The 27,369-nt window shown below is 46.1% G+C and overlaps 1 protein-coding gene across 7 annotated transcripts in view; it reads right to left on the bottom strand.

The window, feature by feature from the left end:
• Nucleotides 1-710: 710 nt before the first annotated feature.
• Nucleotides 711-27,369, bottom strand: part of BDNF (brain derived neurotrophic factor) — a 39,103-nt gene continuing 12,444 nt past the window's right edge. Inside the window, exons 1-2 of one of the 7 annotated variants that reach the window (XM_080593645.1) lie at nt 22,296-22,575; nt 711-4,940 (exon numbers count right to left, since the gene is read on the bottom strand). In XM_080593645.1, the coding sequence (XP_080449771.1) occupies nt 4,179-4,919 (741 nt within the window). In that variant the 5' untranslated portion in view covers nt 4,920-4,940; nt 22,296-22,575 and the 3' untranslated portion in view covers nt 711-4,178. Of the gene's footprint in view, nt 4,941-18,573; nt 19,077-19,146; nt 21,222-21,274; nt 21,678-21,722; nt 21,889-22,295; nt 22,576-27,369 lie in introns of those variants that run through there. The other 6 variants (XM_080593649.1, XM_080593646.1, XM_080593647.1 and 3 more) reach the window with 6 other exon arrangements.

Raw genomic sequence — 27,369 nt, 5'->3', positions numbered from 1 at the left:
TACTGATTGTTCTAGGAGTTTGGGATAATTAAATACACAAAGGCTTGACAGCTATAGTAGAGCATATTCTTTTAGCAATGCTAACAGTACGTTAAATCCAAGGAATTCCACTCTTATTACACTGTGGAGAACATAACTAAGTTCAGCGTACTGGATATAAATATCCATGACGCCACTTAAATATCAAGTACATGACTAGACTACAGCTATGGACGTTGTGTCTCACTTACTCGTTAGTTATTAACGTTAATGACCCCCCAACTCACTTCCATTACGCTCATTACTTCATAGCTGAATAAAATCATTTACATTCATCATTTGTGGGTTTTTAGTCTCATGAGGACTTACAGGCTAGTACTACATTGTTCTGTGAGTATCCCCAAGTTTTGCAGAAAGCAAATTCTTGCCACCCCTCCCCTCCCGCTGCTAACTGTCCCGCTATGAAACAGGTGGCTATCTGCCCTCCAAGTGAGATTTTATTGCTAAAATAAAGTAAAAATTGTTTTAAAACAAAGAACACACATCTTTATAGTAAAACTCAAGTTTGTTTTACAATTAGAGAAAAGAGTCACATGGTCCCCCAAAAAACCCCAAGTTTTATATATATTTTGAAAATATATTTAAAAACATAAAAAACTCTATAGTTAAACATATATTATGTTAATCAGTACACTTAAATATAGCTTAATTATATTTACAATATGACGCAGTTGCTTTTAAATTTTAATGCCAATTTCAGTTTTTCCCAAAAAACATAAAATTATATAAATATACAATAAATATTTATGTTACACAAGGTGAATAGTAGAGAACAAGGCCACAGACATGAACTTACATTTGCAAGTCTTTACTTTAACACAGCACTAGGCCTGCTGACATGCATGATATACCTTTGTCACAAACAGACCACAGCAAGATTTTAATTAAGTGACATGAACGAAAACCAACCCCCCACCCAGCCATCACCCCCCAACTCTAACTAAAACTCCCGAGCCTGTGATCGTGTACGTAGCGGGTCAGGCAGGTGAGAGTCATGGGACTGCCTTTAATTGCCAGTTTCACGTTATGGATGTTGAAAGCATCAATTGGCATATAAGTGGCGTGTTACGGGAACATACTCTAGAAGTAGTTAGACATGGTTCTGTAAGTTCTCGGCTCCATCCTTTAGTTCTCCCCACCTGCATGGGCTGCACTTTACCCCTTTGGGTGTATTTTAAAGGAATTATTCCAGTGGTCTGGCGTGCAGCTGCCAACAGACTGCTGTACTGCAAGGCTCCCCACACCACGGTCAGTGAACGGGCAATGGGGAACAGGAGTAGAAACCTCATCAGGTGGCTTTGCTGCAAAAGACAGAGCAGAGTAGAAGCCACTTGTTGTTCGTGCTTTAATATACTAGCATTTGTATTCCCTGGTCAAAACCAAAAAAAGTAGGTTTTCTCCATTTTGTATTTTAATGAAGGCCATCATTTTGAGTTACTTTAAATACCAAGCTATTCTATGAGTAGACCTATTTATTTTACTCATCTAGAAAGTTAATGGCACAACTTGGACCTACCATCCAACTGTTTTAATTCTGTAACACCAGTGACGCTCTCACCTATTCCGGGTGAGGATGACTGAGTTAAAGGTATACCCATCATTAACTTCAGGAAATTAGGAACTTTATTTCCGGCATGATTTAGGTGTTAACACTTCTTTTGGAAATACATTTTATTTGAACTTGGAATTACTTTATTCTTGTATCTGATTAAGATCACCATTATGTCCTAGCCACTGTTTCTTTTTCCATTCTACATGATCTGTTTGGTATTCACTCACTAGCATCATCCTTTCCCCTTCCTAAACAATAAAATCTAATTTTCAGTGGAGCTACCGTTACACTGTCTCTCTGCAGTAGTTTAGAAACACTGCTGAGAATAGCGCCTTAGTAATGTTTGGGTCATTAAACGCAAAGGGTAATACACAGACAGGTACCGGCTGCAGCAAAATGAAATTCTCCCTTGCTCCAATGTCCAGTTTGCATAAAAAAATACTTTGGCTAAAGTTTTGAGGCATTTCAGTATGATCTTCATCATGTCTGATTTTTATGTGGGAGCCTACATACCTCCAATCACTTGGCAATGGCTCAACTTTGAAGTTCAAATGGGTCACCTAACCTTGTCTTCTCATTTATGGTCCAGTGGACTCGCAGCCAATACAGAAAGTTCAGAAAGTTTCCATTTTACAGTTGGGATGGCTCTACTTTGACAGTCCGTTAAATTGCAAAGGGAGGTCCTCTTACCTTAAGTAGAGGAAATCACTTATTTTGCTGGCCTACAGAATTGGTTTCTACTAGGAGCTACTAGGAGTGACATAAACATATTAAATGTATTCTTCATAGGTAATACTTGTGGGGGATGATATTCCAAATAAGCTTTGCCTAGTCCAGGTTTTAATTAATTTCAACAGAAAGGCGTAACCGTTGCAGCTTCTGCAGTAGTTATATCTTGCAGCATTTTCGTCTTTATCTACAGTGATTACAATTATCACATCTACCTTCAGTGAGCTCACTAATGAGCTGTTTCTGCCTCCCCACCCACTGTAGCCAGCTCAAGTGCTATGCCCAAACTCTTAGGCTTACAACCTGATGTTTTAGTAATACTTCTGTCAGGGTAGCTAGAGCAGCAGCACAGGGATAAATAAGTTTATCAGAACCAAAGCAGATGTTCAGCCTGCTACTCTAGCACTTACTTCAAGTTTACTTTTAATGCCAATTTGTTTCATGGAATAAGGCTGACAGGAGAGTTAGAGCTGCATTCACATAGATGTTAATTGCTTTCAACCAGAGGCAGGGAATCTTTGGACAATTTCTGCCTCATTGCCCTGCTGTTGCAGAGGGGTCTCTCCGGCACGGATGCCGCAACTGTTCGCACACTGTGCTCTCCCCCAGCACGTTGAGGCCTGTGGCTGCAGGACACACTCTGGAGCAGAAGGCTGCACTACGTGCATCAGTGCGCAAGGCAAAGCCGTTTCTCTCAGGCAGCACGCACAGAACCAAATTCAGTGCTGACTACAATCTGGAGAGCAGCAGTCAAGCCAAAACACTGTTGTTTATCCCTGAACTAAGCTATCTAGTCCCATGACATCCCTCTGCTTCGCTGTAATCATTCCAGACCCTTTTGTATTGACATTCTTGCTGTGCTTCACCAAGATATTTGATCCAAGCCCAGGATCCTGTTACATTACAATCATTGCTCTCAACATTCTAAAGAATAGTTTCTGCATGACAAGCTCCAGTTGTATGGTAAGTGAAACATTTCAAAGATCACCATCCAATTCCTTCCAGAGGGGTATGGGGGGAAACCAAACACAAACAAACATGGTATAAGAAAATGCACGTCTCAAAAGACAGTGACTGAAAAAAAAACAAAACACCAAAGCATGTTGTCAGACAGTTAAATAAGTGCTGTCTTTAAGCCTGAAGTTCAACAATGTGAAGTGGAACATCACCATTCTTTTTCAGTTGCCTTTTTTTTTATTTTATTTTTTTTTGTCAGTAGTTGGATTGCTATTGCAAACACCTCACAACATACAAAAAAACAAATTGGTCTTTAATCCAGGATAAGGTAATGATTTTTTATCTTTTTTTTCTTCCTCAATCTGATGGGAGCTCAAAAGTAAGAGAAACAGTAAAACTATGACAACAGCACCTTGACATTGTTTTAATTCCAACGCTACCAGAAGTTAAAAGCAGTAAACAGATATAATACTAACAAGAATAAAGATACTTACTGTCTAAAATGTAAACGGAATGTTTTGGTTCAATTTATTTTTCTGAAAGAGGACAGTATCATCAATTCACAATTGAAGCAGCATGCAATTTTATTCTTTTTTTTTTTTAAACTTTTTATACTTTCAATTCTTGGCAACGGCGACAAACCACAATGTTATCGAGGAATGTAATGCAGACTTTTTAGTTTGCTTTTTTTTTGTTGTTTTTTACGTTGTGCGCAAATGACTTTTGTTCCCTTTCAGGTCATGGATATGTTCAATAAATAGTTTGTGGAACCACTGTACTGTATAAACTTCAGTTATACATGCAGTCCATAAAATTATTTTTTTACTGAATAATTTACCCTGTTATGTATATATACAAATAGATAATTTTGTCTCAATATAATCTATACAACACAAATCCACTATCTTCCCCTTTTAATGGTTAATGTACATACACAGGAAGTGTCTATTCTTATAAACCGCCAGCCAACTCTCTTCTTGTTATCCATGGTGAGAGCTCTCACGTAAGACTGGGTAGTTCGGCACTGGGAGTTCCAGTGCCTCTTGTCTATGCCCCTGCAGCCCTCCTTTGTGTACCCCTTGGGGTTGCATTTGGTCTCATAGAAGTATTGCTTCAGTTGGCCTTTGGGTACTGGGACTTTTTCAAGGACTGTGACAGTCGCACCAGACATGTCCACTGCAGTCTTTTTCTCTGCCGCCGTCACCCACTCGCTCGTACTGTCACACACGCTCAGTTCCCCACGGCGAGCTGGGTCAGAGTGACGCCGGACTCTCATGGACATGTTTGCAGCATCCAAGTAGTTTTTGTACTCCTCGAGCAGGAAGAGCAGCGGGGGTTCCAAAGGCACTTGACTGCTCAGCATGACTCGGGATGTGTACAAGTCTGCATCCTTGTTTTCCTCGCTGGGCTGGATGTCCTGATCTTCATCTAGCAGCTCCTCTATCACATGTTCAAAGGTGTCTGCCAGCGATGTCAGTCCTCTTGAACCTGCATTGGGCCCGTTTAGGCTCTCAAGAGTCCCGTGGGTCCGAAGACCTGGGTAAGCCAAGCTGCCTTGTCCTCTTACACTAGCTTCTTTCATCGGGGCAGCTTTCATGCAACTGAAGTATGAGATAACCATAGTAAGGAAAAGGATGGTCATCACTCTTCTCACTTGGTGGAACTGTTAAGGACAAGAACAAGAAAAAAAAGTGTTTAATTTACAAAGGACCAAGTAATAAAGATTCATCTGGGTTATCATGAGACATTATGCATTTTCTGCAGAGATCTGCTGCATATGCAGCTGCAACTCATTATCAGTGATAAAGCATAGCCTTGTACCAAGGTGTTTCTTTGATTTAGATTTTCACATAAATCACATGCCAAAACTTGGGCAACATTTATAATGGTGAGTCAGAGTTCTTATGTGCCAATGTCCTTCTGTGGTATTAGATTAGATACTATATGGACCTCTTATTTGTTGACTGATTACACCTATTTCAAATAATAACTGAAGCAGAACTGCTATTTAGCAATGCAGCATTTGAGCAGTAAAAGGCAGCTTCACGAGTGTCAAAGGTATGACTTCCATTTAAAGAACAAATGCAAATATTTGATTTAAGATCTCTCTATGCCAAAAATAGTTAAATTCACAAGAAACTGAACAGCACCAGGATAAATTGCATTTGTATTTTATATGCAATCTTCAAAACACAGGAAGACGCTGTACAGCTCTGGGGTCTCAGCAGGTCAATTCCTCATCTAAAAGTAGAAGGTATGTATGCACAAATATAGAACAAGAAAATGGTGCAGGACAGTGTGCTTGCAACCGTACTAAATTTGAGCTGGAAAGATTGCTCACATCATGTGAATGCCATGGAAAGGGCTTACTGGATTACAGAGCTGATAAAGAGCTATACTGAAACAACAGCACCAGAACCACTGTACCGTATTTTCCCAGAGCCACTCACCACCTATTCTCAAGCAGGCAAAGTATCTACTTAAACACACGGCTACACACACACAAAAAAAAAAACCACAACACAACCAACCAGGAGCACAACCAGGCAGCAGCCCTGCTTGCCCTATTTAAACACAGCAGCTCTTCTTTGTTTCCCCCATTCTGCTCCCAGTTCTGGAGCATGTTATGAGCTGTGCCTTGATGCTTATAGGTACACTTGACTAGAGCACGGAGGGATAGCACCATGGGTGAGTGCCAGTAAGAAAACTTTTCACCAGCCTGAGCAAACTCCTTTGTACCAGCACTCTGAACAGTTTGGGCTTGTATGACTGTTCCTTCCCCAGTGCTTTGCTGAATCTCTAGCAATCATACATTCCTCAGGGTAGAGATTAGAGACTGTTTCCCCCTGAAGTATGGAGTACATACTTAAGGTACTATTAAAACAAGAACATCCCAAACCCTGCTGTGACAGACAGCTATGCTTTCTGTCTGATCCGAAGTGCTACTACAACATCTATCATGCCCAGTTGTTATTTCTCCTCCTTCCGATCCCGGCTCTCATCCGTTCTGCTTGCTAGAAAGCAATGGCATTGTTCACATTTTTGAAGCAGCAGCTAATGCTTGTTTCAAAGCTTTTGAAGTTCATTCGGAAGTACCTCATACTTGGCAGCACTCATTGGAGTAAATGCTATTTCTGTTTGCCAACAGGGTGCTATGTAAAAAGCCTTACTTCATCTCCTGCAAATATGCTGTGGGAAACTAGTACTCTTAAGACTCCAACATGGAAAGACAATCTATCATAAACCATACAAAGAAAATGAAATATGTACTAGAGAGGCAGTGGCCAAAATGCACATCTCTAAGTCTACTTAATGAAGTGTTGGGGAGTGGGCGAAGTGTTTGGTTTTGTGTCTGTGGCCCTCCCCTCCCACCACTGAACACGACTGCAGCTAAGAGTCATCTCCACCCCAGTCCAACTCTACTTTCTTCCCTCCATCTCTTCCTGTTTAAGTGTTATTGTGGCATAGATTTATTAAGATTAAACAAACCTGACATCTGTGACTCACAGGAACACAGTGTTTGCTCTAACTGTGCAGAACATTAATATTTAGCAGATTTTTCATCCTAGGATTTTTAAAAACATTTTAGAGGGCAATATCAGATTTCTTCCTCGAAGGGAAGAAACACACTAGACATGATTTACACACAAGGAAGAAGGCTATCAGTCTTCCTTTATCAAACACAGAGAGACAAGAGAGAGGGAGAAGGGGTGGTTCCCCTAGCATACCAGGACAGAGCCAGTGGAACATCATACGCTCTCTCTTCGAGAATTCTTTCATATAAAAGAAAAATGACAAAAACCAAACCCCATATCACGTGTTGTGACCACCAAAGCAACGAACACAAAACAGATCTTCTGGCTCCTAATCAAGTTCCCATTATTTTTGTTAGAGTAGTGCCCAAAGATCCCAGCCAATATCTGGACTCTGGAGGCAAGATCCCGTCTGAGCACACAATGCCCCAGAGAGCCCTCCAACACAGAAGAGGTAGGGCACAACAGACAGGGTACCAAGGCAAGCAGAGAACTAAGAAAAGTTTGCACACATCGGCTAAGTTCACCCTCGGAAGGCTGAGTATTTGCTCAATTCAATAGGTGAGCAAAAGATGCAACGAGTTCTGGCACAAGCCACATCCCTCACAACTACCATTGGGCCATTAGGGTAGCAATAAGCTTGATGGGATCCAAAGCGACTAGAATAGGGGCTGTGAAACTTCATTTGCATGGACAGCTTTCTTACAAGGAACAAAGAGGGAAGGCAGAGAGATGTAGAGCTATCTTACCATGGCCTCGACATACCCTCAGCAACCTCCACCAATTGCTGGTTGATTACCAGATCTAACACTACTCTATATCTGACATTCAATTAATCCTTCCTTATTCAGTGTTTCCTTCCACTTCTGAGGGAAAACGCTGTCAAGCTTGATCAATTTGTATCCCATCCAATGATATCTGACTGTCACTATTTGGGGTAGTAAGAAAACGTACAGCTAGGCTTTGAAAACCCACAACTTTAAGACACTTTAAGATAGCAACTATTCACAAGTAAACGTGGCCCCCTAAAAAGCCACCCTTTTCCCTCCCGTTTATATCTGTAGAATATTATGTCAAAGTAAGTTTTGGCAGTACAGACATGGAATATCACTGTCAAGAGAAAATAGAAAAACTTCTACTTGCTCATAAAAGAGTCCTTGACTATTCTGAACAGTGTAAGCAGGCTGTGAAAAAAATCTTCTAACATGGTCCTATACAGTCAGTTCTGGGCAGCAACAAAATGATACCGCGTGAGTTAACAGGATGAAGTCATCTGTGAACACCTAGGAAACCTCTTCGTTTTACAGGTCATATCTTCTAGTAGTAGTTGCTCTAAATCTACTAGTGCACTAGAAGAGTAAGAATTAAACCTCCCTTCGTGGTTGGAAACAGCCTTTCAGCTCCTTTTGAGTTGACTCATGAGTGCATGGTTCACCTCCCACTTGGCAAGGCAGGACTAGTAAAACCATGCAGCTCCAAAAAAGTCATTGGAAACAAGTTGGATGGCAGTTGCCCATCCTTTTCCTTCTGCTCCCCAACTGTCAAGGTAATATACAGGTATTATACAGCAAAGATGACAGATGCTGGCCGTCCTGTTACACCAAGCACCTTGTACACCCTGCACACCAGACTGCATACACCCTTCCAGTTACGAGGCAGTCACCACGTCACCCCACATGGAAGTGGAAGACGGGCTGGAACACAGGACAAAGCTGCACTTGCCCATTTCCCCAGCACACAGGCTGAGCAAGGTACTGCCCCTTGCCATCTCGGACACATCTGCTACTGCAAGGCCCTGTCTGGAGATGCCTCAGCCCTGCTGGGTACTCCCACGGCAGATGCTGCCCAAGTAGACTAAACAAGTTCTTCCCACAGAGGCTCATCAGTGCTCTGAAATGGCGTATTTTTACCTGAAGCAACCCAACTTGTGGCATAAAGACCACCAACTGGCACCAAGCACACCAATACCATCAAATGCCAGCCAAGCCAGAGCAGCTGTGGCCACTTTTTGGCCACACACAGGTAGAAAAAAACCACAACCCAGTCACTGATGATGTGGCCTCACTTTGTAGTCCTATCATGCATCCATTCTCTCCCCTCTCAGCTGTGGGAGGTTCAGATCCCTACTCCCCACAGCCCAGGAACAATGAGTGAAGACTGAAGCTCTTTTTCACTCCTCCCACCCAGCTATGTCACTGGATCAGACTCCTCTAGGAGAAGAAATCTTACTTCTATTGCTGTCTGATGGACTGTTGAATACACCTATTACCTTGCAAAAAGTAGGTATGCGCTGTTTAAAATACATGTATGCCAGCCCTCTTGAGACCTAGCTTTAAAAGGCTTCCTCGGGTCACACAAGATGTCTGTCAAAAATGACATTTGAGACAAGTTTCCTGAATGCCATCCACTCTCATGGCTGCAAGAGCATTCTTCTTTCTCTAATGCAGCACAGTGAAGCCAAAGCAATGAAAACAGGTCACCCACCATGGACCAGATCTCAGGAAGACATGACCTAGTTTGTACTTCAATGAAGTCCATACAATTACAGCTAGAATAAGGGCACTTAATTGTGGCAGTCATCTCCACTAATGGGAAGGAGGCTCATTAAATTGAAGGTCATGTCAATTATCTACAGCTAGTTTACATATGCAGTCAATTACCTATCTGTATTATTTACTTCTGTATTTGCATTCAATGAGAATTGACCGGTTAACTGTTTTATTTCATTAGTTTTACTTATTTTAAGCAGAAATCTAACTGCTTAACAGGTTGTATTTCCAGCAGAGAGACCTGAGTAACAGCTGTGAACATGAACTTGCTTTTCTGCATCCTGATATGTGCTATGGAAGTTGAAACAACTTTCAGTAGTGAATAGATTCAGAATGCTTTAATCTCCAGAAAGGAATGTGCAGTGGAAGATAAAATTAGCAGCAAGACGACATTCATTTTCTGCCTTGCCATTTTCTAAGACCTTTATACAAAAGTTCAATTTACTAAATACTACTGAATGGCACAGGCATGAGTTCCTGCACTACGCATCATTACTGGAGTGTGTGAACAGATACCAAAATGGGATGCATGTCAGCACATGATTTGCAAAGACTAAGTGTACTGAGAACAAACAGCATTAACCTTTAACACATGCATAACTGGATGTCTGACGCACTATGGTTATCCTTACGGCTATTTATGCAAACTATGTAATTATTTTTTATTACAGAAAATATAGCCCCCCCATCTCCCATCTATACATACACAGGCACGCCCACACCCAATTTGTATTCTTGTAAGTTGGTGCTTCATGTCAGGAAGAAAAAAAATATTTCATTTTTATTCCCTCATGTTGGTTTTCCCTGAGGGAATAAAATCTACTTAACCATAATGCCAGAGATGGCAGAGACTAAGCCAGCACCATTTTGAAGACTAAGACAAATTACAAACAAATTTATAAGTAGTTTGTAAACTACAACTTTTAACATAAGAAATTGTCTTTGATCTCATGCTACGGAACCTTGCCCATAGTACAGCCTCTGAGAACACAGCATCTCCAGCAGTGCCTACATTGGCTCTAGAGAGCATCTGTTTAAAGTACTGCAAGGAGTTTGTGGGGTTACCGGGGTTTATCGGACTCTTCCCTCTAGACATGCAAAAAAAAATCACAACTTCTCCCATCAAACAGGTGAAAAAGAACCCAAAGAAAATGAATGCCAAAATATTAATGTCCCAGCGTTATACCCTGATCTTTCACTGACTTATGCATCAGAGTTTCCTACAGATTTTCTTCATACCTTTCTGGATGCCCAAACAGCCATGCAAAGGACTCGCATACTTCAGAGCTCTAAGAAAGAATTCAGACGCTCTACTGCGTAGACTAGACAGTCTCATCATTACAAGCATGCTTATACTTCAATTTGCCAAGTACGGGACTACAAGGAGTTCCCAGCAGGATTTCTGTCGGACAGATCTAAAACCCATTCTGCCCATACCAGGAAACAAGCAGGATGGGTTTTGGCAGCGTGCGCAAGTAAAGAAAGAGCAGGCCAAACTCACAGATGGTATCAGAGGTTTTGGAGAGACAACACCCATAGAAGAGAACAGATGTGCACTATTTTTATACTTTTACAATGGGAATTAATTGTTGAGCGAGGGACACATGCTGCTTTTCCAGCTGTTTGTGCAGCATCCCACACAAGGGGCACTCAAACCACACAGGGGTTTTACTAGGACTACTGTAAACAAACTAACTCAGCTCTAGAAGGGCACGTGTGTGTGCCACTGTGCTTATGAAACAATTCGCTTAACTGCAACAGTTTTTTTTGCCAAACCCTCATGTTGAAATAAAGGTATATGGGGGAAAGTCCCCTTCAAATAGAAGGTGCTACCAACAGGCCTACTTCTGTTCATCAGCAGGAGTAGAATGGGTAAGATATGCGATACTCGTATTGCCATGCCAGGAATACTGGCCAGTAGAGATACAACTTCCAAGTTTAAGACCTCAGCATTAGTGAATTCCAGCTTCTGAACTGATTTCAGGCTTAGAAAGCTGCATCAAGCTGGTTTGGAGTATGTGTCGGTTTGGAGTATGTGTCACAACAGATTCATGCCACTACTGTGTTCATTCAGAAGTACAATTATGACTTCTGTGAAAGCAGAGTTCACCTACAGAACTGGTTATTTAAGAAAAAAACATACCAAGCAACAAAACAAGAAGCCAACCACAAAGCCACTCCATGGAATAATTACTCCACGCCAAGATACTGTCTGGTTCCTCCATGACAGCAGATAATTACAGTTCTCTGAAATCATTCGCTTCAATAGCCACTAGAGCTTTATTTAATACTAATTCAACCTGTGCGTGGAAGAACATTAGGGCAGAGTCTCGGACCTCAGAGCAGCATCTGTGGTTTGTCTTCCATTTCACCACTGCTCTTTGGTATGAAACACTGCACTGAATCGTCACAGGACCAAGCTATTCTGCCAAGCACACACATGAAGTTAAGGATAATTGGCATTCGAGAGCAGGAACAGAATGGAGCACGTTGCATGCAAACTAGCGTGTGTTGGATCCTTTGTACTGTGACATGTGTCCAGCAGCCCGCGAACAACCCAGAAGCTGCTGTACCAGTTAAACTTGGATCTTGCGAGTGCCCAGGAACTATTGAACAGCATGTAAAACATCCCACGCACCCATCAGCTCTGCTGCGAGTGGCAAGTTTCCTAGGACCTATAGAACATTATGCACTCACCAGGAATGTAAGCGAAGCTTAGCCAAGGAAAACCAATGGTTAAAAAGCTTAAGCATCGGATGGAGCAGTTACCCACGGTTTGGGCAGGCAGTGCTTTCTTAGAGCAAGGGAGGAGAGCAAGGGCTGTGCCCACTTGCTGTAAGATACTTACCTTAGCTGAGACCCTGACTGTGTGTGGCATTGCTGTTAGAGAGTACCTTGCTTTTAGCCATAGTCAGTCCTTGAAATGAAGCAGATCAGTATGTTGTGATGTGCATGAACCAGAAACTGGAAATGCCTGTTGTCAGAGTCCTGACAGGTATTAACAATATGCCTGCATTTGCCAGGAGTGTTATCAGTCATCTTTTGGCTTCCTGCCCTCCTGTGCAGACTTCTCAACACATGCTGAGTCCCGTTGTTAACACAGCACCTCCACAGAAATACCCTCCATACACAGAGGAGGCATGAGAGCTTCTGCTGAGGTACCAGAGGAGCACCTTCTGGAGTCCAAAGTTATACAACACAGGGACAACCAGACGAGGAGCAGGTTTTTTTTTTTTTGGAGGGGGGGGGGGGGGGAGGTTCACAAAGCCACCTCAAGCTACATAAATGGAATAATGAAGAGTTTTAACTTACTGAGGACATCAATGCCATTGGATGGGTTAGCAGTCTAATCCATCTCACTACGCAACCAGCCCTGCACGTGTCCTGCTGTGACAACTGTTTTATCTTTGGAGATAGCATTGTTGCTGCAAAGGTATGTTAATATAGTAGCATAACTACTGAAAACACTTTGGAAAGACGTGATGTCTTCACCACTGTTATTTTACTAGGACAAAGCAGCATACCACAGATTTCCAAGCATTAGAGTTGTTAGCCCTCCCCTCCCACCACGTGGTTTCATGTTGAAAAAACCTCTGCAATCACTAAGCCTGGTTTTCTGTCCCTAACACAATTCTAAAAACCTGGGGGCCTGCTCCAACTGGATTCAGAGGGATCCAAGTTCCACAGACAGCACTGCTTCCACAGTCACATGTTGTAACTGGCATGCAAGTAGCTGAGACCACCCAGAGCAGCTTTCCTCCTCCAGCCTTCCCTGGGCAAGCCTCACTGGCTCAGCAGCAGTTGCCCAGCCAGTTAGGACCCACACACCCACAGACTTACACCACCATGTATCGTTGCTTCCACTTCGTAAGTTTTGTAGAGGAAAAAAGTCAGGAATTACTATAGGAAGTGTGGTGGTATGCCTGCCAAAGATGCAAGTGTCTGAAATCAGGATTCAGTAGTCACCCTGCTCAAGGTGCAAACATGTAGTGGAACTTCAGGAAAAAGTCTTTTTTTTTTCTTTTTTCCTGCAAGACTGCAGGTTTTTATCAACCTTATGCCTTCTCCCAGCTGTATAACCATCTAATCTCTTGCCCAGAGGAGTATTACACAGATTTCTGTCAACATGACGCACTGACATTGGGTTGTCCCATCCCATCCCCCCAGTTAAAAATGAAATGTACCTGGCTGATGACTTCTCATATAGTCATTAGATGCAGAGATAGATTGCAGCATCACAGGAAACTATTTCCATGAGAACTGTTAGGGCTCATTGAAGTAGTACATTCCAGTGAACCTGATTGTGGTGTCCAGAGTCACTGCCTAATGTCAATCCACAGTGCTCTCTTCACAGATTTGTACCAGCTGTGAAGGTGGCCCAGCATTTATGTGGTTATAAAATCAGATGGGGCCAACACTATAGCTAATAGCTCTATCAGAACAACTTGTGACAGGTTTGAGTAAAACAGCTTCCTCACACTCAGGATTCCTCAGGGATACATGCATATTTGGTAATAATTACACTTTCAAGAGGAAGAAAAAAAAGTTTCCTAGGTGTGCAGACTAGCTCCTCCCTTCCCCCTCCGACATAAGCACACAAATAGCCCAGACATGCCTATAAACAAAAGTATGCAAAATCCAGGCCAACACAATCCAACCTCCCTCCATGCCACATTTGGGTGTTTTGTTTCATGCACACACACCCCCAACAGAACAAAGTGGCTTTGCTGCCAGTGTACAGTCCTCGCTGTAAGAGCCCTTAAGCTCCAAAGGGTAGGTTCATAGATGGGATTTCAGTAATTAGACATTCCTCTATTAAAACTTCAGTACCTGTCCCTTCACATAAGCAGATGCTACTGCCCTGCAGGGAAGGAGAGCCTCTCCTCAAATAGCTAGGAGTGGGGGGAGGAAAGAGAGAAACATGAAATGACTCGGTAGGAAACAGCTAGTTGTTCTCCCTCTCCTAAACCTCCGCACAACTCAATAGATTACCTCAAAATCGCAATCCTAGCCAAAATCAATGCTGCCTTATCAGAGATGATCAGCAGTTCTGGAGAGGTTGAAAAACCTCACAAAGACACTGCAAGAGAAGAGAGACCTGGTACTCACAGTGCTGAGCCTCCACTTCTACTTTTCTTACGGAACAGACCATCAAAGCTTCCAGAGTGGTTTGCGAGCACTGCATCTCACCACACTTCAGTGAGAGGAGGAACCATCCCAGAAATGGTCTTTTCCTACTAAGCATAAAGAGGCCTGAACAAGTTCCCCTGGGTTGCATGGCAAGTCACTGCTGAACCGGAGAACACGGGAGCCCCCGCTCCCTCGCTCCAGCCACTACCACGAGCTACCTTAACCATATGCATCATTCAAATATTTTGCAACTCTCTCTACGGCAACTTACATGTGTAACCCAGAAAGAGGCTGGGCAGCTGATTAAAACCTTAGGGGTATTACTTGAAATACATATGCTAGCTCAATTCCATCTGTGTTGTTAATTAGTTCCTGACTGTAGGTTAAATGTAGGGCATGTTGTCACGAGCCTAAGGTGGGGTGGCAGGACCTCCTGCTGTCGCCATATGGCTTTTTGTTTCTTCCTTCATTCTTCAGCTTTTAGCCTCATGCTTCTAGTTTGTGGGCTCAACCATTATATAACAAAAAACAAGAAGGAGGCAAATAGTGCTAATGCAGAAACATCCTTCACCATTAAAACCTCTAGGAGGCTTCAAGTGAAATGCAGCACAACTTCCTCTCTCATCCAGAGGCTGCTTCTAGCCAGAACAAATTTGCTATGAAATTCAGGAAATACCTATTCCCATGAAAAACTACTGCTGCACAAGTAGGTATTTACCAGCCCTATAAACACAAAACAGGCCGCTTGCCAGAAACCAAAGGTCAGCCTTAACTTGCATAAAATGGAGATGAGCAAAGCCGTGCCTGCTCATAATAAAGATGCTTGGCCTGTACAGGGAATGAAGCAGGTCTCATCCCAATCAAAACAATCAAATGGAGAAAAAAGAAAACCTAGCTTCAGTATACCAGCAGTGTCATCTCCACAAATGCATTTTCTTTGTTAGAAATATAAATGGCTCCAGACAGTCCTAGTCAAAACCACACGTCACGTTTGGCAGTATGCCTGAACATGACAAGGTATGCAGAACATCGGCAGCTCCCCCTCAGTCATTTTATAGTGACTACGACTTGAATGCTAACAGGTCTGGTGGTGCCTTGCAACTGAAAATTTGCTCTAGAGTGTTTTCTTTAGAGGAGACATGGAAGGTATTTATTGCATTTCCTAGCTGTCATTGCACAGCTGTCCTTTCATTAGCCAAAGGCAGGTGAAATGATTTGCTCTTTCTAAGCACAAGATTTTTAAATTCTCAGTTACAGGAGTCAGAGCAAGGAAAAAAATATATCCAACAATACCTGTGTTGAACAATATTGATTAAGAACAGATATGACTTGATGTTTGAGGATTATGGAATTCAGGATGTCCCATCTCCACTCATCCGACTTGGAGGCAGCCAGCTTCTGCAGGCATTGACCTCTAAGTAATTTCTTGCTAAATCGTAGTTTTGCCACCCCATCCTTTTTTTTTTTTTAAATGGAGGTATGTGGAATTGATTGACTTATCCTTTTAAAATATCCTTGCTCATCATGAGCATTACTGCTACTTTCACAATTAAAATTGCAGAAAAGGTTTGCACCAGGGGCAGCAGAAATTAATCATTAATACAAAATAAAGAGAACAGGACTTGAAATGAGTCTTCCAAGCTTTGTTCTTGGCTTTAAATTCAGATGCCAATCATTAACCTTTAAGGGGGAAGCTCATTTTTGAGCTTGAGGCTAAACATTACATAACATTTGTATTTCTGTGATTGGATACAAAGAAGCACCTGCCTGTCCTTTCTGTGCACCATTTCACTGGCAGCAACCTGCATACACTATACCAGTACCCTGCTGTTGTAGTGAGATGTTAAACATCCTTCTTTGCCTCCCATTAAATAAAACCAACCTTTCTTCACCGATACAGAACATTAGATGCCAAAAAATAATGACATTGACATAAGCCATTATGTTTATATCTGGGAAAGCAAGAATTGAGTACTTGGGATGTATTTATTTCTAGTTTTGGGTCAACCCATTGTAAAGATAAAGGGCAGTCACGAAGTTCAGCAGCAAACTCTTACTCCACCACAGTTTCCTGGCACGGGTTCTGGTTAAGGCACCCTTGCCAGCTTGGACTTGTTACTGGCTTTGCTTCCCCCTTGGACTTGCACTGGTTTGCAGTACAAATTTCTATCAAACAACATTTTTCTCTTGGCATTTACAACTCAAACTGGATTATCAACTCAAAAGGAATGTATATACCAAGTGAAGATCCAAGTCTTAATGCAGACAGCCAGCAGGCACAATTATGTAGAAATACCACAAAACAAGTCCCGTCGCTCATCCCGACAGTGTCCACACACCTCTGTAGCGCGGTGACAGCTGTGACGACAGGGAGGTTGGTTTACTTGCTAATCCAGCCCTTGAATAAAGTTTAGATTTTGCTCCTTTTCATTTCAGTGTATCAAGTACTGAACACTTACAGAGAGCCATGCCCAGCGTAAAGAAAGGTAAACTAAACCATATGGATACTAAACTTTGCACCAAGCTTAGAAAGTAAATGGCATAACGGACTAAGGAATCCAGAGATCATAACCTCTAATTCCTTGATCTAGACAAAACTGCATTTCTCCAGGAGCTGTTATGTTTAAAGAAAGCTGTGTTTTGATCACGCTAGATAAGGTATAATATGTGCTAGGGTTGGCACAAGATTATGCTTAACTCTTTTATAAGATACATACTACAGGATTCAGAAAAAAAATAAATCAAAAGACTTGAGTCCTGTTCTTATTGTTACAGAATTAAGCTTTTGCTGCAGCAACATGCTTCAGGTCTTTTGCATGCTGAGTTATTAAAGAGCATACAACAGCACTTTGCTGAATTTCTCCTACTTTGATCTTTTGCCAGAACCTTCCTGCTATGGTACACATATATAAGGGACTACAAACCTAACTGTAGCCCAGTGCCTATAGTGGAGAGGCAGAGGCTAGATGCTGAGCTCCAGGTGAGCCACGGGTAGTTTTTCCAGTGTTAGTTTGGTATGAAAGCTCTCTCCCCTCATACAGCCTCATATAAACAGCCTGCAGTTGCCTCCTGACTTGAATGGCAAATGGTCATGTGCCGCAGCTCCTCCGTTTCCCACAGCAAAACTCATTTCCTTCAGAAAACACACACTAAGCCCTTATCCTGATATACTTGACACAGGCAGATTTGAAATATTTAAAAAAAATTACCAAAACTATCACCTGGGAAGACAGTCAGTACATACTATCAACCAAGGGCTTACATTTTCAGGATTCTACAAGCTGGAAGTCCTCAGCTCCCACTGAAGTTTGGTTCTGGTGGGTATCTTACTTCACGGGGTGTTCTGGAAGCCCTAAGCCAGCAGTTATAATGAAGAGCCCCCAAAACATATTGTGTCCGCAAGAGCCGAGCAGAAATAACAGCACATGAGATTATGAGTTTGGTGAATGAAAAAGGCACATTGATTCTCCTTGTAAGCAGTTCCTGGCAAATTAAATAAGGAACAATGCTGCTTATTCTGCTCTCCCAAATGCAGAGCCTCCTATTGCCAAAAACTGGTGTACAAAACATACAAATATAAAGTTGTGAGCTCAAAACAAGTCTATAACCTAAGCAGAGTAGATACAAAAAAACATATTCCACATCGTTAGGTCTGTAGTAGCAACAAATACCCACATATCTAGTTTCACCTCAATATTTAATTTTGAAACTGGGAAATGCTGGGTCTAGTGAAACAAAGCTAATTGCTGCAGAGTCAATGTATGAAGAATATCCGAAGCTTTTCTTTCCCAGCAAACATCTATTGCAGGCTGCCCACTAGTAAACAGACCTCATTGAGGGAGCAGGGGAAACAAGCACCCCCACGAGCCAGCGCAGACCCTTAAGGAACCAGTTCTACATCGCACCTTTTCAGTGAGAGCTTTGGACACGCTACCAAGTCTCACTGGCACCTGCAGCAATTTGACTTTCACAAACTTCTTCAGGTGTATTGCGAAGTTCAGTCAACAAACAATTTACACAAAGTGATCCTCCTTGTTTACCTATCTAAGCCACCTAAGGAAGACTGCACATAAAGACTCGTTACCTGCATCGCCCAACAGGATTCGCAGGCACCACCCTTGTCCCAGGGCTCAGCACCGCGCTCATGCACACGCTCAAGTGGCTTTTGCCAAGGAGGACCAACTGGGATTAGCAGCCCCACTCATCTTCATCGTCCAGGCGCAGACGGAGAGCCGGCCATAGCGGCGTGTTTGTGTCATGCAGCTCTAGGTGGCGGTAGCTGCTCAGATTTCGAGATACCAGGAGATGCTTATCTCAAATTTAGCAACCAGTATTCCTCCCAGCCTCCAAGAACTGCCTTTCCTAATTTGAAGTGTGACCCCCTCCCCCATTTCTTCATAATTTATAGTAGTCTGAAGCTGAGTCACAAGGATTTCTGCATTTTCCTAACCAAGTACACAAGAAAAGAAATGAACTGCCAAAGTATTGAGGTAATTTATAGCGTAAAGCATCGAGAGCTTCTAGCCGATCAAAGGACTCAGAGAAACAAACATAAGAACAATCATGCCTTCTGTTCTGTACAAATGCCACGGCCAGAAATAACTGTCCTAATTAACTGGTTTCAAACTGACTTCTCTGAAAAATACAATATTCTTACCGAGAGGAGTATACAACTGCTACAGCCTTATGGCAGCTGTCACTGGGGCATGAGAATTCACTAAATGAAGTTTCCTTCTGCTTTCTCTAGTTGTCCACGGTACTTGTCTTCAAACAGCTGTATCCAGTTGTGATGCCTAAATTACACTGTAATGGGCTGTTCTGCTACCACCAGTATCAGTGTTACGAAACGATTATGGTCATCTCAAATCAGCGCCATCCCAGCCAGTCCTCCGCTCACAATTTATAAGCGGTAGAAATTGTCTGAGACAGGGTTGGCTTTTTCTTTTGTTGCCCAGACCTGCCTATCACATTAAATCTACAGCATCTTCAATGCCACAGGCTGTCCCAATGAGATGTTGAGAGCTACAGTTGGGTGCAGCAGCTGAATTCCACCTGCCTGTTGTCAACTGATAATTAGGTCCTGAATGCTGAAGAGGAGAAAACATGACTCCAACCCTACAGATCACCTACACTTTCTGTCTATGACTATTTGACCTGCTTAGCTTGGAAAGCTCATGAAACGTGTTCCTTATTTGACTGCTCAGAGCCTGTAATTGTAAGCAACATGGCCAACTTAAGATTACGTTGGAGCATGTAGCCCATAATATAATGGCTACCCTACCAATACACTCTTGAATCTCCAAAGTTAACGCATTTGATTTTTCTGCTACTGTATATTCCAGTGTTTCCAAATCAAGTAGCCTAAGTATTTATTTTAATAACATGCGAGTTTAAGGCACTGTAACAGAGTCACCAGCATTAGCGCCCAGCGAGATCTGTTATTTATTTTTACATTACAAGAGCAGTGAGGAGTCCTTGGAGGGACCAGGACCGCACGCACACAGAGAAGACAGGCAAGATGATCCCTGCCCCAAACAACGTGCAGTCAGCACTAACGCTGACGGATGTGCGCCAGCACAGGAAACAATGGGCTTTGTGAGCTGGCAGCGGGCACAGCCTACCAGCCCCATCCCTGCCTGTCCTTCAGGCAGCTCGCTCAGGCCACATCGCTGCCACCTGCCAGCAGACTACAGCAGGGAACAAAGGTGCGGTCACACACAGCGCCTTCCCACCTGGAACTGAAGGCAGCAGGTTATTGAGTTACCACGTCACTTGGGCAATACACAAAAATAGCTGAGCGTCAGTGCTTTTCAAAGCTTCCTTTTCAAGGGTGTTCACAGCTAAGTATTACCAAGAATGCCAGCGTATGAACTGACCTAAGTGATTGAGAGCTTCCTAATTCAGCAGCAATTTAGCTATTTAGGAGGAACCAAGTGCTCACAACAGATGCTTGCAAACAGGTCAAGACAAGTTGGTAATTAACCTATTCAAAGCACATATCCTCTTCTAGTGGAGCCTCCACCAATTCACACAATGCCTAACATGCGATTTCTAGTGCAAGCACAAGACACATTCAGAGAACAACATCTCAGCCTTTCACACGAGCCAGGAAGGCAGATACAGGAAATACTTTTGATTTTTGATAGGACCACACTTGCTCTACAGTTCACTCAGTAGAGCAAGTTGTTTCTTTCTTTGATGCCGGCTTATGCAGGGAAATGATGAGATGGTCTCCTAGTCATGAGCTTCTCCTGACCTGCTTTCATACCTGCACCCTGGCAGAGAACTACTGCTGAGCTGAAGGTGCAGCTTGCTGTGTTTTCCTAGGGGTAGCGATGGGGCAACAGTTGCAGAAAGCCCTACAGGTACCAGAGCAGGCTTTTAACTCCAGCTGCTCTCAGTTAGCATTGTCATTGCACACAGACCTTTAAAGCAAAAGCAGTGATCATCCTCTTCCACTGTATTCTTTCACATCTTAATTAATCTTTGAGATCCCTTGCATCTGTGCACTGTTTCATAGTACTCCAGCATATGTAGTACTACAGCATGCTCTTAAAAGAACATTGCTTGAAACTAAACTTTTTCAGCTTAGCCTCCAAGACAAAAGTCCTTTCCCATTCTCCTCCCCTATCTCCCTTGTTACATCTGGATTTTTCAAATAAAGCGTTCTTGATCCTTCTGACCGGGTTTACCCTGATTTCACAGCCATACAGCAACAGGATCCTACTCTGCAGCTCTGGAAAGCAGAGCACACTGGCAATTCGAACAGAAGGCATGCTACTTACAAATGGGTTTTCCCAGCTGAGGTTCAATGAGGCTGAACATTAAGTGGTAGTACTACAGCAGAAAATTGTTGTGAGTTACGGAGCCCTGCAGAAAGGCTCCCCTCATACCTCTTCTCAGCAAGCAAACAGATGAAACCGCTCTCAGCTCCTTCAAGCTGTTTTGTACTCCCAACGCAGCCATTGCCTTGCCCCGAGACCAAGGCGATGGGTCGGTTGGCACAGCCCTACGCGCACGCAGCCTACAGGGACAGGTTTCTGGACCCGTACCCCTGGGCAGTGCCCCGGGGGGCCCTGCGGCTGCCACCCGCTCCCCCCGGGGCAGCGCAGGTGGGCTCACGCACCCCGGGGTGCCGAGCCGGCTGCAGTCCCCGGGCAGGCCCAGCAGGGCCAAGGCTGCTCGGGGCCCGGCCGCAGCCCGCAGGGTGCCCCGGCAGCTCTCACCGCGTACTTATCGGGCCGGGAATTAGCGATGGCACAGACACCGGCCCGGTAAAGCGCACTGCCGGGACGCGTCCTCCGCGCTCGTTAGGTGCGCGTTACCAGAAACATCAATAAGTAACGACATCGATCCCGCGGCGGCAGCAGCAGCCCCGGGGCGCCCCGTCACCGCCAGCTGTTACGGGGAAGCGCCCCTGCCGCCGCGCCGACGGCACCGCTCGGCCCCCGCCGCCGGCACGGAGCCCGCGCCCCGCCGCCCCGCGGGGGCCCGGCCCCATCCCGGGGGGTTCCCCGGGCCCGGCCCCGCTGCGCGCCCACCGCCAGGGGGCGCCGCGCGCCGCCCAACGGCCGCCCAACGGCCGCGCCCGCGCAGCGCCCGCGCCCCCGGCCCTGCCCCGCGCCGCCGCCGCCGTCGGGGCGCTGCCCGCTGCGCTCAGCCCCGACGGGACGGGACGGGACGGGGCTCGGCACCGCACGGCGGCGGCGGGGCCGGCAGGTGCCGAACAAAGGGGCGCGGGGCTCCGCCGCCCGCCTCCCCCCGGCCCGGCCCGGCCCCGCGAGCCCCCGTCGGGGCGCCCCGTACCTCGTCGTCCACACTCAGCGCGGCCGCTCCCCAGCGGGCACTCACATCCTCGGCCCGCCGCCCGGCCCCGCCGGCCGCCTCCCGCCGCCCCGGCAGCACGGGCGGCACCGGCGGCGGCTCGCGAGTCTCATCGGAGCTCCCCGAGGGGCGGCAGGACGGACCCCAGGTCCCGGATCCCCCACCCCGACGCCCGCCGAGCGAGAGCTTCTCGGCTCGGCTCGACCCCTACGAGCGGCTTCGCCCCCCGGCCGGGCGCCTCCGGGCAGCGGCCGCAGGCCCCGCGCTGCCCCGCTTAAAGGCTCCGCGCCGCCGCCCCCGCCCCGCCCCGCCCGCCCGGCCCGGCCCCCGCTCCCCCCGGCCCGGCCCCCGCTCCCCCCGGCGCCCCCCGAGCAGGGCCGGGCAGGGCGCGGAGGGGCCGGGCCGGCAGCGGCGGGGAGCGGGGCGGGGGGGGGGGGGGGGGGGGGGGGGACCCGCACCGGCGGGTGTTGGTTTACGGCGCCGGGCGCGGAGCGTGTAAATGTCGCTCCCGCGCTGACCCCTGCGCGGCTGGCCCATTAGGAATGCAATCAAGATAATGGCAGGCATGGCTTATTAATGAGCGCCACAGGTAACGCTACACCGGCGGCTTGCCGCAGGCGGGCAGCGGGCGCACGGCTCGGGGCGGCTCTGCCCGAGCCCGGCGACAGCGACAGCGACAACGACGGCGACAGCGACGGGGCCGGGGCGAGGCATCGCCCGCCGGGACGGGCAGGGGCGGCCGCGATGCCCGCTCCCCGTGCGCAGCCCCCGGCCCCCCGGGCCCCTCCTGCCTGCGCCGCAAGGCCGGTGAATTATTGATAGTGGAAACTGCACGGCGCAGGCAATAATGGCAGCCCCTGATTGAGTGGCTCCATCCGATCTCGGTAAAGACAGAGACGTGGCACGCTCCCCGCCGGGGCTGCCGGGGCCAGGCGCTGCCGGGCTCTTCTGCCAGCCGGGCACGGCAAGCAGCGCCCACGGGCCCTCTCGATGCAATCCATGCCCAAGGCCCATCCATCTCGCGCCCGTTTATTTCTCCTGGGAGAAATGTGTGCAACTCATTGCTGCCTTCAGACGGTCTGATTGCCCGTGTGCTTTTGCTATGAAACACCTGCATTTATGAGATCAGTAAAGTCGTAAAACATCCCAGGCGTTTGAAATCTGAGTACACCTAAGGCCTCCCATATAAAACAGCTTTTAATATATATTAAGGGAAACAATCTTGGTGGTTAATATCCTTTGCAGCTTTAAGAACTTCTTTAAAAACCATGCTCGGGTACCAGGACACCATCCTCCTTGCACTTGGGGGTTCGGTTTCGCGTGTTTGGATGGCAAGTGTCCCCGAGTGGGGAAGACAGTTCCACCTCTTTGTCACCACGCTTTCCAGACCACAGCCAGTCCATTCCCAAGAAAAGAGGTGGCTTCTCAAAGACCCTGCTGGCAGCCTTGTCCAGGGAAATCGCACCCAGCTCTCGCTGTCTGATAGGTAGGTGCTAAGAATGGGGGCTCTTCAGGCCCAGTCCTGCTCGGCTGCCTCTGTAGTGTTCAAATCCTGACATTAGGAAAGTACCAGCCATTTCTTTTCCCGTCGTTATATACCTGTATAACCCTGTATCTCTCACTGGTGTTGCAAGGCAGATCTCTGAGCATGGTTTCAAACCAGAGGATTGTAGCTGGAACTTGCCAAGTTGCTGCATGCATTTTGTTTTATAGCCTTGGACTTCCTTCCATGACACCGTTCAGCTTTCCAGGTACAACTGTATTACCATGGTGCCTGATTTCATCCGGGGCTGCACATTTTAAGCTGCTTTTTTGCCTTGTGAGAAGACCAAGCCGGCAGAGTTTTAATATTCTGTGTTCATAAGACGACGCCTGCAAATATTTGAATGATCTACCAGTCGAGTTGAACAGCAGCAGGGGCTACTTTAATTAGCTGCAATGTAATACACCGCACACATGTTATTCCTGGAGGAGGGACTCGTCTCCTCGCACACTAGACATGCAGATGAGCAGCAGCGAGTGTCATGCTTTAGAGACACCGAAGCATCTGCTGACTGGCTCTCAGGAGCGAGGAAGACAGCCCATGTTCAGAAAGAGTCTGCTTGCAATCAGAGCAAGTTTTTTAATTCTGGAAAGGAAGCATGTTACGGACTGCCGTGGTACACGCTTGCAGCTTTGCTCTGCTGAGAACGTGGAAACCATCAGTTCCAGACAACTGTACGCTGAAATTCCCATTTTGCTCCACTGCGAACACGCTGCCTTTCGCCCTGGTACCGAGATCTTCCTGGGGAAGAGGTGTGGTCAGAGAGCTGCTCTATCTTGCCGGTATAATCAGCCCGTGGGGGATTATTACCAGCCAGTGCTTGATTACTGGGAAAATGAAAAAGTAGTGTAAATAATGATCTGCCTGGATTTTAATGCACGTACAATCTGGGCTCCATATTTTTCAATTAGACATTGACTTCAAGGAGAATTTTGTATGAGTGAGCCCCACAAGGTTGGGCCCACGTGGCACTAGTTTGTGAAGCAACCAATAATCCTCGCGGGGAGACACTTCCCTGGTCAGAGCGAAACTTCTTGTTCCACAGGATGCCCACGGGGCTTAGAGGTGTCCACAAGCCCTCGCCTTCCCAATCCATGTGCAAGGATCAGAGGTCCCCAGGCGCTCCACGACGACTGCTCCCATTGCACCTCTCTCTGCAGGACGCCTGCTGTCCGGCCACGGGTGCAAAGCCCCAGCTGGGCTTTGTGGGCACCAGAGCCTGGTGGTGCTCGGCAGGAGTGCGGCAGCGTGGGCTGCACGGTGGGGAGCAGCTGCACGTCTCTGGTTATTTCAGCTGGGAGAATTCGGTGCATCGAGCCTCTTGGTGTCCCCACCGTGGCATGCCCACCGTGACATTGAGCCTCTTCTTCCTGCACCTAACTGGTTAAAATTATTTTCTGCATACACCAATTACACTTCACCCTATTCCATACAGCGACAGAGAAAGAGTAAGAAATAGTACAACTAAGAGTTGTCAATCAATATAATGTTGATTTATCCCTGCAGCAGTATCAGACTGCTTGTAGGGGGGTAGGACCATTGCCTTTTGCTGAATTCAATTTAAACTATAGCATAGGCACTAACGATGCCGTAGATACTACAAAGAGCAAAGCAGAAGCACGCACATCTGGTTTCTGTCTCAGTGGAGGTTATGCATTATAGTGATTGATGCACAAGGTCCAAATTTACTGATAAACTAATTGTATGATAAAGTAGTTTGTGGGGCTCTTAAATTCCCCCATTGCAATTGTAAGAGAAGCAATAAAAAAGTCAATATTAGAAAAGAATAAACTTCTTAAAAGGTCCACAGTTGGTCAATACACAAAAGGCACTTCAGCCTCCCCCCACAACTGTATCTTTACACTCCCTGTTTCATTAACACAGTATCTCAACCTGTTTTTCAAAGAGAAAAAGGTCAAGAAGCTACAACTTGGACTCCCTCTCACTTGGTTGTCGGGAAATATAAACTAGTCCTGATTACACAAATGAGAATGATGTTGATGTGCTCGGGTTTTGACACTAGAGTATTTTTTCTATTAATAATTTTAATTGCCTGAGGTCAGTTCTTATATCACTACAAGTATTTTATGTTTAATTATGTTTATTCATGTTTCCTAGTTACCTATCTTTGCTATTTTTTCACATTAAAGGACTGGAAAGTTCATTGAAATAAACTTTTCCAACTCAAGCAATGCTAAGAATTGCAATGAGTTATAAACACGATTGGAGGTTGCAGGCGTATCACGTTCGTAAGACAGTGACTGAGCTGTGACGCCACTCTCTGATGATTCAGCGATCACGGCGCATGCCCCGGAGCCCTTCATGCACCCTGCTGACACCAGTGGGACCAGCGAGCCCTCAGCACCCTTGGGGACCCAACCGCTCGCTGGGGACCCCATGTGTCTCTCGGCCTCCTGGTTCACCCCATGTCTGGCCCTGTGGCTGCGGCCTGCCAGGTGGCCGGGCTGCCGTGCCCCCAACAGCTTGCGGTGGTCACCGTCAGCACCAAGTGAAATTTCACCTTCAGTGAGCAACGTCCGCAGAGAGGTGCTTCAGCCTTGTTTTAGCAGGGAAAGCATTACGAGAAACAGTGAAGTTGGGAATGCAAAATCAAAGATCTTTCATTAGACGCGGTTCTCAGGCTGTGTGTGTACAGGACAAAGCAGCAAAATCCACCCTTTCAATCACTGGGACTGAAACCACAACATTTTTTCTGGAGAAAATATCACCTAATAGCTCGGCGCCGTCACCCTGCAGCTACAGCAAAAGCAAATTAAAAAAACTCCAACCAACAATTAGAGTAATTGGTCTCTTCTCATGTCTGCTAAAGGTATGCCAGTTTTCCATCGCGCGGGGGATCTGTACCCTGGATCCTGTCCCATGCCTCCTAGTCAGGGATTTCAGTGCAATTTACGCGCACGGAACTGCTGCAGTAACAAAGCTCTGTGGTAGGTGCAGATCAGCTCCTTGCCGACGAGGAAGTGCACGCGCCCGCCGTGCGGAGAGGCATTAAGCTGCTCATGACCGTACTTGCTGTGGAGCTCGCCCCTGCTGCGCCCACGCCTCGCCCCCCTGTGCAGGTGCCTCTGCTGGCATCGGTTGGCGCTGAGACTGAGAGCGAGTCACACGTGGTGGTGGCAGTGCACACGTGCCCCGTCAGTGTGCCTCCTGGCCGGGCACAGCCACCCCAACAGCGGGACAGGAATGGCAGGAGGCAGGCTCCACGGCGGTGTGGGAAGGGGAAAGAGAACCTCCTCCACCCCTGGAGGCCAGAAGCATGTGGTTCCTGGGGCTGGGAGAAACCAGAGCCGCGGGCAGTGAGACGAGATGGCCGGGGACGCTCCTGTGACAGAGCCAGCCACTGGAGCCCTGCGCTGGAAGGGGATCAGCAAGCGGGTGGTGCGCCTGTGGGTGAAAGGTGCTGGGATTGAGTCAGCTCTCCTTTCCTCGACATACTCACTGTGCTTCAATTAGATGCAATGCAGCGGATTATTTTTAATATTTAAAGGGATC

Source organism: Anser brachyrhynchus (assembly GCF_964034855.1).
Source record: "Anser brachyrhynchus genome assembly, chromosome: 5".
Classification (NCBI taxonomy): domain Eukaryota; kingdom Metazoa; phylum Chordata; class Aves; order Anseriformes; family Anatidae; genus Anser; species Anser brachyrhynchus.
This window is presented reverse-complemented; position numbering and strand designations above follow the sequence as displayed.